At 55.5% G+C, this 13,376-nt stretch overlaps 3 protein-coding genes and 1 pseudogene across 9 annotated transcripts in view; 2 read left to right on the top strand and 2 right to left on the bottom strand.

The window, feature by feature from the left end:
* Positions 1–117: 117 nt before the first annotated feature.
* Positions 118–964, bottom strand: LOC117066676 (annotated as a pseudogene). Its single transcript, XR_004430444.1, has one exon. The product of XR_004430444.1 is annotated as an uncharacterized LOC117066676 (transcript).
* Positions 965–1,457: 493 nt separating this feature from the next.
* MIF4GD (MIF4G domain containing) lies at positions 1,458–7,410 on the top strand. Of its 5 annotated transcripts, none has more exons than XM_033182142.1 (6): positions 1,458–2,105; positions 2,960–3,091; positions 5,280–5,389; positions 5,571–5,726; positions 5,841–5,933; positions 6,672–7,410. In XM_033182142.1, exons 2-6 carry the CDS (start codon positions 3,010–3,012, stop codon positions 6,897–6,899), a joined length of 669 nt encoding a protein of 222 aa, XP_033038033.1. In that variant the 5' UTR covers positions 1,458–2,105; positions 2,960–3,009; the 3' UTR covers positions 6,900–7,410. The 5 variants fall into 5 exon arrangements, with proteins under 5 accessions (XP_033038033.1, XP_033038034.1, XP_033038037.1 ...); XM_033182143.1 differs by having other exon boundaries at positions 1,717–1,847; XM_033182145.1 differs by lacking the exon at positions 1,458–2,105 and adding an exon at positions 2,121–2,236.
* Positions 7,265–12,945, bottom strand: MRPS7 (mitochondrial ribosomal protein S7). The gene is made up of 5 exons (XM_033182141.1): positions 12,646–12,945; positions 11,920–12,111; positions 11,741–11,804; positions 11,104–11,271; positions 7,265–7,935 (listed from the first exon to the last, which is right to left on the bottom strand). The coding sequence occupies exons 1-5, from the start codon at positions 12,726–12,728 to the stop codon at positions 7,714–7,716; spliced, it is 729 nt and encodes a 242-aa protein (XP_033038032.1). The 5' UTR covers positions 12,729–12,945; the 3' UTR covers positions 7,265–7,713.
* GGA3 (golgi associated, gamma adaptin ear containing, ARF binding protein 3) overlaps positions 12,630–13,376 on the top strand; it is a 20,686-nt gene continuing 19,939 nt past the window's right edge. Inside the window, exon 1 of one of the 2 annotated variants that reach the window (XM_033182139.1) lies at positions 12,630–13,085. In XM_033182139.1, coding sequence (XP_033038030.1) covers positions 12,968–13,085 — 118 coding nt within the window. In that variant the 5' untranslated portion in view covers positions 12,630–12,967. The remainder of the gene's footprint in view (positions 13,086–13,376) is intronic. The other variant, XR_004430443.1, reaches the window with a different exon arrangement.

Below are 13,376 nucleotides of genomic sequence, written 5' to 3'. Positions count from 1 at the left end.
CAAAGTATGACGGAAAGGACTCCTGCCTTCCTCAAATCCCATGTTCTCCATAGCTGCAGCCCTTGGCAGCTCTGCTTCTAGTGCTGGGGGAAACTCCAGGCTGAACCATTCACTTCCTGGGCCCCGTGCCTAGATCTTCGTGTCTGCAGACACACACCACCCAGGCCATCCTCTCCCAGCACCGGGCTGGTCATATCCGTGGGGCTCCATGAAAAGCAGTTCCCAGCGCTCGTGCAGGAAGTGGAGGGGCCATGCTGTGGGCAGGCATGGGTGAAGGTGCAGCCTTTCCCCAATCTACCTCAGTCGCCCCTCTTTCACCCGGGGCTGGGTCGGCCTTGCTGGGTGAGGAGCTGTCGGCAGGACAGGTGGCATCAGCACCCACTGCCTGCTCCTCAGTGCAGAGCATGCTGTGGGTGCATCCTTCCCTGTAGCCCCAGAAGGGCCGTGGCTCTGAAGCAGCCCCGCTGATGGGGATGGTAGAAGGAAGGGGCGGGCAGGCACCCTGGTGAGGGCACAGCTGGTGCCTGGGGTGTTATCAGAGCACAGGGACACCCACAGGCGGAGAGGCAGAGGAGAAACCAGTTCCAGGCTGAGGGGAGGTCTCCAGAACGTGACCTGCACCCTTCCCTCCACCTGCCGGCCTGTAGGGTTGCTCCGACCTGGGAAGCCCTCCATTCTGCCTCCCTCTTCAGCCTTGGAAGGAGGCACCCACTGGGAGCCGGCGCTGGCCCTGGCGTGTGGGTCCTGGGCCGCTCCTCGCACCATCCTTCCCTGCCTCTGGTGTGGGGTTTTGGGTTCTGTCTGGGCCCTGAATGCTGAGGCTTCCTGGCTCTGGGCTGCTGGTTCCCAAGGTCAAGGCTGCGGCGGGGGCCGCGAGGCTGCAGCTGCCTGAATGTATTTTTTTTTTTTTTTTTTTTTGAGACGGAGTCTCGCTCTGTCGCCCAGGCTGGAGTGCAGTGGCCGGATCTCAGCTCACTGCAAGCTCCGCCTCCCGGGTTTACGCCATTCTCCTGCCTCCGCCTCCCGAGTAGCTGGGATTACAGGTGCCCGCCACCTCGCCTGGCTAGTTTTTTGTATTTTTTAGTAGAGACGGGGTTTCACCGTGTTAGCCAAGATGGTCTCGATCTCCTGACCTCGTGATCCACCCGTCTCGGCCTCCCAAAGTGCTGGGATTACAGGCTTGAGCCACCGCGCCCGGCCCTGAATGTATTTTTTATGAAATTCCGTTAAAGCTTCTTCTCTTCATCTCTCCTGCCCACTGGTTTCTTTTGCTGCAGCTGAGCGTTCTCTTTATCCTCCGTTTTTGGTGACCACTTTGGCGGTTCTTTTAAAAGGAGGCGAAAACGCGGGCAGTGCCGGCAACGCTCCTCCCGGTCCCGCGGCAGCCTGGTGCCGCGCCTTCTAGGTGCCCTCCTGTCACTCAGGGCAGACGCCGGGCGGTGGACTGGTCCGCGCCACTTCAAGGGCACTCGCAACAACCGATGGCCGCGAGTTGCCCACGGGGCCCCTTTCTCAGGGCTGCCCCTCTGACCTGAAACTCGCTTCGACCATGTCCTCCTTGGAGCGGGAGAAGGTTGTGGCTGGTCCCGGTCCTGCAGACCCTGCCTTCTCTACCTGGGTGGGGGGAACGGGGAAAGTGGTGCGTCCAGAGCAGATGCTGTTCCTCCTCCCACCGGGTCCCCACCACGCCCTCTGCAGGCTCCTCCCACGCCGCGCAGCCCAGCGGCGTCTCCCGGCCCCGTGCAGCTGAGCTCCGGGGAGGGCCGAGTGCGGGGCCACGCGCAAGATCGAGGATCCGGCAGGTCCGGCGTGGGCCCGGACAGGGCCGAGGCGCACCGGGTGAAGAGGTGACGAGCCGAGCGAGTTCCGCCTGCGGCTGAGTGGCAGCGTAGCAGGATCCCACGCGGGCGAGGTGGCTTCCGGGGCGGCCTGGAGGCCACGGCAGTGCCCCGGGGCCCCGGCAGGTGGCGCCGTCGAGCCGGCCCTTCCCCGGCGCCGCGCGAGGAGATGAGCTCACGGCAGCCCCCGCAGCGCCGGACGCTGGTTGCGCGCTCCCAGCGGCCAAGCGGTCCCGGGCACGCGCGCGCGCGCCGCCGGCCCGGCAGGTGGGTCCCGGCCCCCACGCCGCCTCTCCCGCCCGCGGGATCCTGGGCCGTGGGCTACGCAGTCCGCCCTGTGCTGCCGGGAGGGGCGTTCCGGGCACGGGGGGAGCGGTCGAGGGCTGGAGACCCTAAAGGCGCCTCCTATGGCCAGAGGGGAGCCTCCGGCGGGAGGCTCCTGCCCCCGCCCCGTAAGAGGAAAGCTCCAGAATGGAGCTTAGGAATTAGGAGTCTCGAGTGGGTAGGGCCGGGTTACAGCCACTCGGGAGCCAGTCCCACCAGTCTGTCCCGGGGAGAAGCTGGCCCGGGTCTGGGAGGCGGACAGGGCGCCTGCGTTCCTACCTACGCAGGCCTGCCCCATCCGGGGGATGCAGCGGCGGGTGTTTAGACCGAAGGACTAGGCAAAAGCCAGAAAGAGGGTTGGGGAGAGGGCCTCGGAGCCCTGCTGGGGACAGAGTCGCACCGCTTGGAGTTCCCAGCCTGGCCTTCACCCAGCATCTTGCTGGGCCAGCAGCATCAGGCTGGTTTATTTAAGCAACCGTAACGTCCGCCCGCACACACCCTGCCCCAGTCCACTCCTGCCTCCTGCTGGGACTGGCGGGTGGGCGCTTTCCTGCTTCAGCTTCTCGCTCTTGTGTAATCCCACAAGCGAGGGGTTTCTAAACTGAGCAGCAGGTACCTGGCTGATGCCCAGTCCCCGCCAGAAGCCAAGCCTGGTGGGCCGTCAGCCAACCACTGCACGCCACGGACCGCCCTGGAGTCCTGTCCGAGCGCCGTCAGCCCCGCCCAGGGCCGGCAGGACTGAACGCGCCCTGCGCTCCACACCTGAGGCCGCTCCCTTCGCCTCTTCTCCTCCCCAGGTGCTGTCCTTAGTCCTAGCCCAGTCAAGAGCTACCGGGGCTGGCTAGTCATGGGGGAGCCCAGTAGAGAGGAGTATAAAATCCAGTCCTTTGATGCAGAGACCCAGCAGCTGCTGAAGACAGCACTCAAAGGTGAGCACGGGACCCCTTCCTGAGCTGGGGTCAGGAGCCACAGAGAAGGGCCCCTGTAGGCAGCACCAGAGGCTGAGCCTGGTGAATGCCTCCACCCCTCCCCTCATTCTCTGGCGATAGGAGTCGGCAACGTAATTCTTGAACTGGAAGACAAGCTACATTGAGGCCATTATTTTGGAGTATGAATCCGTCACCTCTCAGACTGTAAAGACTTTTTTAAAAGTTTAACCATAGGGCTAGGCGCAGTGGCTCATGCCTGTAGTTCCAGCACTTTGGAAAGCCAAGGTGGGCAGACTGCTTGAGTCCAGGAGTTCAAGACCAGTCTGGGAAACATGGTGTAAACCCCATCTCTACAAAATAAAAAAATTGAAAAATTAGCTGGGCATGGTGGCACGCACCTGTGGTCCCAGCTACTTAAGATGCTGAGGTGGGAGGATTGATTGAGCCTCGGGTGGTGAGGGTGCCATGAGCCATGATCCTGCCACTGCATTCCAGCCTGGCTAACAGAGCGAGACCCTGTCTCAACAACAACAAAGAAAGATTTAATCATTAAAAAAAAGAGCACAACTCCTGCCCTTGAAGCGCTTACATTTGAATTGCTCGTTTCTGTGTTGCCATAGCCCCGTCTCTTGAATGCACAGCTGCCTGCTTTGAAACAGATGGAGAATATTCCGTTTGCCAGAGGAGCTATAGTAATTGCCCTCGCCTGATGCCTTCCCGCTGTAACACGCAGGACAGAAGTTTGTCTTCAACTAATAATTAGCAGCGGCCATCATGTGCCAAGCCGAGCCTGTTGGGAGGCCCTGTGTGGCCCTCTCTTGTCTGGAGTTTGCATGTGTGTAGTATAAGAACACTATTTCCAGGCTGGGCGCGGTGGCTCCAGCCTGTAATCCCAGCACTCTGGGAGGCTGAGACGGGTGGATCACGAGGTCAGGAGATCGAGACCATCCTGGCTAACATGGTGAAACCCCGTCTCTACTAAAAACAAATACAAAAAAAACTAGCCGGGTGAGGTGGCGGGCGCCTGTAGTCCCAGCTACTCGGGAGGCTGAGGCAGGAGAATGGCGTGAACCCGGGAGGCGGAGCTTGCAGTGAGGTGAGATCCGGCCACTGCACTCCAGCCTGGGTGATAGAGCGAGACTCCGTTTAAAAAAAAAAAAAAAAAAACCACTTTTTCTTGTGAAACTGCTGTTGGAGGCATGTCCTGGTTAGTATTCCTTCCTCAATCTAGTGCCAGGAAAAGATGTTTCCTGAGAAACTACATTCTTTCTTTGATTGGTTCCTACCAGCCACATAACCCTCCCCCTTTTCTCTGACTGGGCAACCAGCAGACAGACAGCTAAAGCTGTTTGTTATGGTTACTGTCCTCTGTATGGTTTGTTTTCTCTTTTTTTTTTTGAGACAGTTTCTCTCTTGTTGCCCAGGCTGGAGTGCAATGGCACAATCTTGGCTCACGGCAACCTCCACCTCCCAGGTTCAAGCAATTTTCCTGCCTCAGCCTCCCAAGTAGCTGGGGTTACAGGTGCCCGCCACCATGCCCAGCTAATTTTTTGTATTTTTGTAGAGACAGGGTTTCACCATGTTGGCCAGGCTGGTCTCGACCTCCTGACGTCAGGTGATCCACCCGCCTCAGCCTCCCAAAGTGCTGGGATTACAGGCGTGAGCCACCACACCGGGCCATTTGTATTATTTTTCTTTTCTTTTTTTTTTGAGACGGAGTGTTGCTTTGTCGCCTAGGCTGGAGTGCAATGGCATGATCTCGGCTCACTACAATCTCCGCCTCCCGAGTTCAAGCGATTCTCCTGCCCCAGCCTCCCAAGTAGCTGGGATAACATGAGATGATGCACGAGCTGCCACACATGGCTAATTTTTGTATTTTTAGTAGAGATGGAGTTTCACTATGTTAGCCAGGCTGGTCTCAAAACTCCTGACCCCAGGTGATCCACCCACCTTGGTCTCCCAAAGTGTTGGGATTCCAGGCGTGAGCCACTGAGCTCGGCCATGATTTCTTATAAGTACCATGGGCTGATGGCACCACTGGAGTCACTGTCCTCTGTATGAGTTCTGATCTCTTTCACTTCAAGCATATGAGAGTGCTCTACTCCAAGTATCTCAAGTTCTTAGAAGCAGGTGGAGGCAAATGTGATAAAGCAGCAGCTCTAGACTCCCCTCCTATCTCTACCCCTAGATCCGGGTGCTGTGGACTTGGAGAAAGTGGCCAATGTCATTGTGGACCATTCTCTGCAGGACTGTGTGTTCAGCAAGGAAGCGGGACGCATGTGCTACGCCATCATTCAGGTTGGGGGTTGGGAGAGTAAAGGAAGCTGCTTTGAGGAAGGTGCTTCAGGAGTGGGCAGAAGGCCTGGCCTGCAGGACAGAGATGCACAGGGTCTAGCTCAAAGGCATAGAGAGGCATAGGATGGGTGGGGTTGCAGGGGCACCGCCCCCCACCCTTCACCTTCCTCTCCCTGGCTCACAGGCAGAGAGTAAACAAGCAGGCCAGAGTGTCTTCCGGCGTGGACTCCTCAACCGGCTGCAGCAGGAGTACCAGGCTCGGGAGCAGCTGCGAGCACGCTCCCTGCAGGGCTGGGTCTGCTATGTCACCTTTATCTGCAACATCTTTGACTACTTGAGGGTGAGGCCCCTGCAGCCACCCTGGGAGGCGACATGGCCTGTCACCTGAGGCCCAGGTTGGACTGTTCCCCTTGGCCACTAAGCCTGGTGCTCTGACCCCTCCTCTCCCTCACAGGTGAACAACATGCCCATGATGGCCCTGGTGAACCCTGTCTATGACTGCCTCTTCCGGCTGGCCCAGCCAGACAGTTTGAGCAAGGAGGAGGAGGTGGGTGGCCCCAGCCCCGGCACAAGCACAGAAGGCTGCGGGATGGACAGTCTGGCTGAGCCGACGAGTGTCAGCTCACTGCTCACGGAGGCCTTTGAGGACTGTGTCACTTCTGGGGCAGGAGTGCGGGGGTGTTTAAGGCCTGTCAGAATTACAGGACAAGCTGCCAGGTCTGGAATTTATCCAATACAGACAGCAGCCAAAACCTACTGGCTCAGCAGCTTCCTTCTCAGTCAGAAAGCCAACCTCTGATGGCAGCTGTGCGAGCCATGGCTAGCTGTGGGTACAGATGGCCCCAAAGCCAAACCAGGGTCAGGCAGTGTGAGGGAGGCAGGAGAGTGGGATGAAGAAGTGGTTTGGAGACAGGCTTGAGTGGAGCCTGGCCAGATGAGGGACCTCAGGAAGTCCCGAAACTCATTTCTTTCTGTGTAAGATGTGGAAGTCTGATAGGAGCCACTGAAAATGCTTGAGTAAGAGAATGATACCATCAGCACAGCACAGCTGGCTCCTGCAAAACTCTGCTAACACTGCAGAGCTGTAAAACCAGTCAAATTCAGATCATTAGTGATAGCTCTGCTTCAATGGTAAAGTACCCACTGGATGGTGAGGAGGAAGCAAGGGAATGAGTGTAAAGGCAAGGCATAGCACCTGGCACTTGGCAAATGCTGTGTGACAGGCTGGCCCTGCCCCGGTTCACTCATGTTACACCCCCCCCCCCCCCCCCGCCGTCCCCTGCAGGTGGACTGTTTGGTGCTGCAGCTGCACCGGGTCGGGGAGCAGCTGGAGAAAATGAATGGGCAGCGTATGGATGAGCTCTTTGTGCTGATCCGGGATGGCTTCCTGCTCCCAACTGGCCTCAGCTCCCTGGCTCAGCTGCTGCTGCTGGAGATCGTTGAGTTCCGGGCGGCCGGCTGGAAGACGACGCCAGCTGCTCACAAGTACTACTACAGCGAAGTCTCTGACTAGGCCTGCAGATCAGGGCTTCCTCGCCAGCGCTGGCCTTTCTTCCCCACACCTCTGAAACTGGCAGTGGAGTCTCTGCCTCACCCAAACACATTTCCCTTCCAGACTTTGAGCGTCTTCCCTTCTAGACTTTCCCATCTCCTGGTGAGATGTTTCCCACTTACGCCATGGTCCTGGCCCTGAGCCCCTTTCCCCACCACCTTCCCACCAGGGCCAGGCAGAGAAGAGCAACTCCTAAGAGCCACTGCAGTGTGTAACCATTAGTGCAGCTACTACCTTGGTGCCTCAGTTTACCCATCTGTAAAATGGGTAAGCATAGCCATTGGGATGCTTTGGGATGTCAAGGGGCGGAGGCAGAGCACAAGTCACACCAGAAACTGCTTTTTATACATTTTGTACAAGGACAACTCTGGAAGCAAGCCTATTTCCTCCAGCCAGTTTCAATTAATGCTGTACCACATGCTACACCAGTTCAGCGTGAGAATTTTCTAATAAATCTTTTCTAATACTAAAACTGCTTCCTTTTATATCCAAAGGTCCACCCCAAGCTAAGGGAAGAGAAGACAGCCCTGAGTTTCCTGGAGGAAATTCCCAAGTCAATGTGCTCCCTCTTTATAAGGAAATGGGGGCAGAGAGAGTAAATTCCAGCCTCAAAGAAAGAAGGATTCACGGCTAGTGACCATGCTGCTCCCTCTTTCTCATGAGGCCTGCCCACCCTTACAAAGGACCCACATCCCTAACCCACAGGGAGCTTTCAGCCTGGCAGTGGCTCACACTGTTTGCTGCGGCAGAGGGCCCTGGGCTCCTCCTGGAGACTCTACCACCAGCGGTAGTGGGCCAGGGCACGGTTGGCCTCTGCCATCTTGTGCATGTTATGCTTCCTCTTGATCACAGGGCCCTGGTTATGGAAAGCCTCCAGCAGCTCGTGTGACAGCTTCTCCGGCATCAGTGTCCGCCGGTGCTTGTTCTCCCGGCACTCAGTGATCATCCACTTCATGGCTAGGAAGCGGCGGCGCTTGTCGGGTAGGGGTACAGGGACCTGGGGAGACAGGACATAGGCAAGTTGATCCAAGGGTCTGCCAGGGTTTGGGGCCTCCTGCCTCCCTGAATTCTAAGGAGTAACCACACGTTCCCTCTGGACCAGCCCTGGTCAGGCCTGGTGAGAAGGGCCTGTCTTTTCTTCTTTGAGCTTCCCTCACCTTCAGGTGACCCCAGTGCAGCAGACATAAGAGGCGTTCATTCAGCAAACACTCATTAAGCACTGGCCTCTCCAGGCACAGTGGCTCACACCTGTAATCCCAGCACTTTCAGAGGCCGAGGCAGGAGGATCGCTTGAGCCCAGGAGTTCAAGACCAGGCTGGTCAATATAACAAGACCTTGTCTCCATATATTAAAAAGAAAAAGAAGGCCAGGCGCGGTGGCGCAAGCCTGTAATTCCAGCACTTTGGGAGGCCGAGGCAGGCGGACTACCTGAGGTCAGAAGTTCGAGACCAGTCTGGCCAACATGGTGAAACCTCGTCTCTACTAAAAATGCAAAAGTTAGCTGGGCGCGGTGGCAGGCGCCTGTAATCCCAGCTACTTGGGAGGCTGAGGTAGAACTGCTTGAACCCAGGAGACAGAGGTTGCAGTGAGCCAAGATTGCACCACTGCACTCCAGACTGGGCAACAGAGCAAGACTTCGTCTCAAAAACAAAAAAAAAAAAAAAAAGAAAAGCAAAGCACTGGCCATTTTCCCTCCTAAATGGTAGTCCTACCAAGTTGTTATAGGAACCAAATAGGAAAAGCCCCATTAGCTGGGGTGACTTATCTGCCTCAGACCACAGGTACCTAAAAACAAGATCCCTTCAGTCTTCAGACACAGCAAAACCCTCTACTAAAATACAAAAATACTCTACTAAAAATACAAAAAAATTAGCTTGGCATGGTGGCGGCCACCTGTAATCCCAGCTACTCGGGGTGGGCAGTGGGGGGTGGGGTGCAGGGGCTGAGACAGGAGAATCTCTTGAACCTGGCAGGCGGAGGCTGCAGTGAGCCGAGAGCCGAGATTACGCCACTGCATTCCAGTCTGGGCACGAGTGACACTCCATCTCAAAAAAAAAAAAAACAAAGTTAAAAGAAAAACAAAAAGACCCTGTAAGAACAGTTAAAAGAAAAACAAAAAAACAAGACCCCCTGTCCAAAAATAATTTGCTAGGCCTTCACTATGTGTCAGTACCATGCCAGACACAAGAGTGCAGACAATAATGAAGAAGTCCCTACCCCATGGAGTTGATACTGAAAAAGGAAAACATAAGAAAACTCAGGACAATACAATATAATTAAATGCTATGAAAGAGGTACCTAGTAATGCTCAGCAAACACGGATGAAGCATCAGTTATGGGTCAAGCACTATGGCAAACACTGGCATACGAAGATAGGATATGAACAGTCCCTCACCATGAGAATTTTACAGGTTAGGACACACAGGATGCTTGACAGAAGAAGGTAAAGGGAGGTGGGCTCCCAGATGTTATTTAGGTACTTTTTGCTCTCTTCCATCTTCTGCCTATAATTTTTCTGCTATAGGACCCAGACGAGTGGACAATGACAGTCTCAATCTTTTCTTTTCTTTTCTTTTTTTTTTTTTGAGACGGAGTCTTGCTCTGTCACCCAAACTGGAGTGCAGTGGCCGGATCTCAGCTCACTGCAAGCTCCGTCTTTCGGGTTCATGCCATTCTCCTGCCTCAGCCTCCCAAGTAGCTGGGACTATAAGCGCCCGCCACCTCGCCCGGCTAGTTTTTTTGTATTTTTTAGTAGAGACAGGGTTTCACTGGGTTAGCCAGGATGGTCTCGATCTCCTGACCTTGTGATCCGCCTGTCTCGGCCTCCCAAAGTGCTGGGATTACAGGCTTGAGCCACCGCGCCCGGCCTTTCTTTTTTTTTTGAGACGGAGTATTGCTCTGTCACCAGGCTGCAGTGCAATGGCATGATCTCGGTTCACCGCAACCTCCACTTCCTGGGTTCAAGCGATTCTCTAGCTTCAGCCTCCCAAGTAGCTGGGATTACAGACATGCGCCACCACGCCTGGCTAATTTTGTATTTTTAGTAGAAACAGGGTTTCTCCATGTTGGTCTCCAACTCCCAACCTCAGGTAATCCACCGGCCTTGGCCTCCCAAAGTGCTGGGATTATAGGTATGAGTCACCATGCCCAGCGGGGTTTTTTTTTTTCTTTCTTTTTTTTTTTTTTGAGACGGAGTCTCGCTCTGTCGCCCAGGCTGGAGTGCAGTGGCCAGTTCTCAGCTCACTGCAAGCTCCGCCTCCCGGGTTTACACCATTCTCCTGCCTCAGCCTCCGAGTAGCTGGGACTACAGGCGCCTGCCACCTCGCCTGGCTAGTTTTTTGTATTTTTTTTTAGTAGAGACGGGGTTTCACAGTGTTAGCCAGGATGGTCTCGATCTCCTGACCTTGTGATCCACCCGTCTCGGCCTCCCAAAGTGCTGGGATTACAGGCTTGAGCCACCGCGCCCGGCCTTTTTTTTTTTTTTCTGAGACAAGCTTTCTCTTGCCCAGGCTGGAATGCAGGGGCACAATCACAACTCATTGCAGCCTTGATCTCCTGGACTCAAGTGATCCTCCTACCTCAGCCTCCTGAGTAGTTGGGAGCACAGGTGCACACCACCACAGCTGGCTAATTTTTTTTTTTTTTTTTTTTTTTGAGACGGAGTCTCACTCTGTTGCCCAGACTGGAGTACAGTGGCGCGATCTCAGCTCACTGCAAGCTCCGCCTCCCGGGTTCATGCTATTCTCCTGCCTCAGCCTCCCCAGTAGCTGGGACTACAGGCATCCGCCACCACGCCTGGCTAATTTTTTTGTATTTTAGTAGAGATGGGGTTTCACCGTGTTAGCCAAGATGGTCTCGATCTCCTGACCTCGTGATCCGCCCGTCTCGGCCTCCCAAATTGCTGGGATTACAGGCGTGAGCCACCGCGCCCGGCCTAATTTTCTTTTTTTTTTTTTTGTAGAGATGGGGTCTCCCATTGTCGCCCTGCTGGTCTCTAACTCCTGAGCTCAAGCTATCCTGCATTAGGCTCCCAAAGTGCTGAGATTACAGGTGCAATGCCACTGCACAAGCTAGAAAGCTATCAATCTTGACCCAACTCCCAAGTATCACCCATCTTGTTTCACATGTGAGGGGTCCTGCTTTCTTGCCCTGGCCATTCATTCACCTGGTAGAAACGGCCTCCCTTGAGGATGGGTACCAGCCCAATCATAGGCTCACAGTTTTTCAGTGCTTGGTGGAAGATGGTGTAGGGGTTGCGTTCGATGGTTGCCTGTTCCTCTGCAGAAGCGGAATGGTACTTCTCAAACTGCTTCCTTTTCACAGCTTCCAGAGTCTGCAAAAGAATACAGTGGCAGAGGCTGCCCCAGGCTCCCTAAAGGGTTTACTCAGCCAAGCTAGTACCTTGTCCTTTACTCCCATCCTCCGGTTCTCCTATGGCAATGCAGCTCCTCTCACAGCACATCCAAAACAAAGTTTTTAAGTGCCTCCCCCTTTGCTAGACTAGGACAAAAAGAGTGGACTGAGATTTGTGATGTCGGTGGAGGAGGAGTGAGGTGGGGAATGGCAATTGTTTTATTTTTTTTCCCCTTTTTTTTTTAAATTGTGTTTATTTCTGAAACACCAAGGAATGGCAGTTGTTGACTCCTACAGGGCTTCATTAAAGCCCATACATATGCAGGAAAATTAATCTTAATAATAGGTATATGAATCCATTTCCTCTTAAGCTACACTGAAAGTACCAAGTACAAGGCTATGAGGTGGAGGGCAAAAGAAAGATGACTGAAGAGGGAGGTGCTGTTTACCTGAGTCACGAGGGATCTGGCCAGTACTTTGTTTCCTCCTTTCATCATCATGTTGGTGAATTTACTTCAAAGAGAAAAGCAACATGTTTAGCTCTCCAAGGCTGTATCACGGAATCCTCACCAGAGACCCTCCCTGGGATAGTCCTAGTCCATGTAACAAATGTTTGTTTCCATCTAACCTGATGACTGGGTCTTCAAACACAGAACTTGTTTTCCCTGCTGGAGCAGCTTTGATGAGCTGAGTCTTCTTGAGCTCCCGATCATACTTCTCCTCCTCAGTTAGCGCCTCCACAGGCTTGCGATAATATTCCTTGTCAATCAAGGGATCCTTGAATTCAGGACTATAGCGGCTCCACCTCACCTGAGTTAGCCTAGGAGGGGGAAGAGGAGGAGACAGGCAAAAGCTGACTTCACAAGCGAGTAGGTTTGACTTAACAATAGGCATGGCTGCCAACGTGCCGACGAGGGAGAGCGGCGCGGAGACCGCAAGCTAAAACTGAGCCACAACAATTCAGGTACTTGTCCCAAGAAGTCAGAGGACATCCCTCAAGCAGGTGGGTAAAGTCTCCTCCTGGTCAAGTGCTAACGGTAAGGATGGGCTTGGCGCCTACACACCCCTCCCAATTCACAGGCGATCCCAGCTCTGAACTCTTTAGCTGAACCGCACTTTCAGCTCCGCGTTAGACCCTAGATCAGTCAGACCCCTTAGGCGAGAGGTAGTCACTAAACCTTCAGATTGGCCCAGGGTCACGCAGCTAACTTAGAAGCTTGAATGCAGATACTCCGGCCCCCAGGGCAATGCTCTCTCCAGGACCCCACGCGGCCTGCCTGTGGCCCCCTTCCTTCCTCGCAGGTCCCTTCGTGTAGAACCAAGCGGCACCCCCCGCTGCCCACCGCCCTCTCACCCTGGAAGCTGCAAGACAGCGCGCCGCACGCCCAACGCCAGGCCCGACCATCCTCGGGCAACCTTCACTGCGGGGGCAGCCATCTTGGCTGGCCACGAGGACCCCACAAGGACTGCCCTCGGCGCGCCTGAGCGAGTGACGCGAAACGGGTGACAAAGACTCCTCAGGGTCCTAAATCGGCGTTTCTCTTCACTGATCTGGACGTTAGAGTTTCTCACTCCGGGGTCCAAAGGGAAGAGCCAAAAGGAAACACTTGCCCTCCCAATATCTGTCACAGTCTGGCGCGGCCCTCGGTGACGGCACTCACTCCCCTCAGGCCCCCATGCAAGCCCGCCCCGTCTCAGCTCGTGCAGACTCTCGCGAGTTTTTAGGCCGCGGGGCCGGCCCGGGCGGCTGCAATATGGCGGAGGCGGAAGGGGAGAGCCTGGAGTCCTGGCTGAGTGAGTAGCCGCGGCCGGTTCTGCCTGCCCTCGAGCCGCTGGGCTGCCCCTCTCTTTGCCCCCACGTCCCCTCCCCGGGCTCTACGGCTTCACCTCTTAGCAGCCCACGCCCGGGCTCGCCCTCGCCGCGAGCAGCATGCTATCACGCCCCTTCCCTATCAGGGCGCCGGGGCCCCAGCCGGGCCCCCGCTTCCCTAGCTGCGGTTCGTCCTCTGGCTCTGGCGCGGCGGCGGCGTGAACTCGGGGTCCCGTCGGGCACTGCAGGCTCGGGGGAAGGTGACAGTCACGATC

Source organism: Trachypithecus francoisi, unplaced genomic scaffold (genome assembly GCF_009764315.1).
Source record: "Trachypithecus francoisi isolate TF-2019V2 unplaced genomic scaffold, Tfra_2.0 Lachesis_group20, whole genome shotgun sequence".
Taxonomy (NCBI): domain Eukaryota; kingdom Metazoa; phylum Chordata; class Mammalia; order Primates; family Cercopithecidae; genus Trachypithecus; species Trachypithecus francoisi.
Note: the sequence above shows the minus strand (reverse complement) of the source record. Positions and strands in the feature narration are given on the sequence as shown.

Bases quoted from the DNA above. Each gene is read 5' to 3' on its own strand.
- MIF4GD (XM_033182142.1), top strand. From the start codon at position 3,010: ATGGGGGAGCCCAGTAGAGAGGAGTATAAAATCCAGTCCTTTGATGCA. The intron at 3,092-5,279 runs GTGAGCACGGGA...CTCTACCCCTAG, and splicing joins GCTGAAGACAGCACTCAAAG to ATCCGGGTGCTGTGGACTTG. The intron at 5,390-5,570 runs GTTGGGGGTTGG...CCTGGCTCACAG, and splicing joins TGTGCTACGCCATCATTCAG to GCAGAGAGTAAACAAGCAGG.
- MRPS7 (XM_033182141.1), bottom strand. From the start codon at position 12,728: ATGGCTGCCCCCGCAGTGAAGGTTGCCCGAGGATGGTCGGGCCTGGCG. The intron at 11,272-11,740 runs GTAAACAGCACC...ATTCTTTTGCAG, and splicing joins CCAGATCCCTCGTGACTCAG to ACTCTGGAAGCTGTGAAAAG. The intron at 7,936-11,103 runs GTGAATGAATGG...CTGTCTCCCCAG, and splicing joins AGGGAGGCCGTTTCTACCAG to GTCCCTGTACCCCTACCCGA.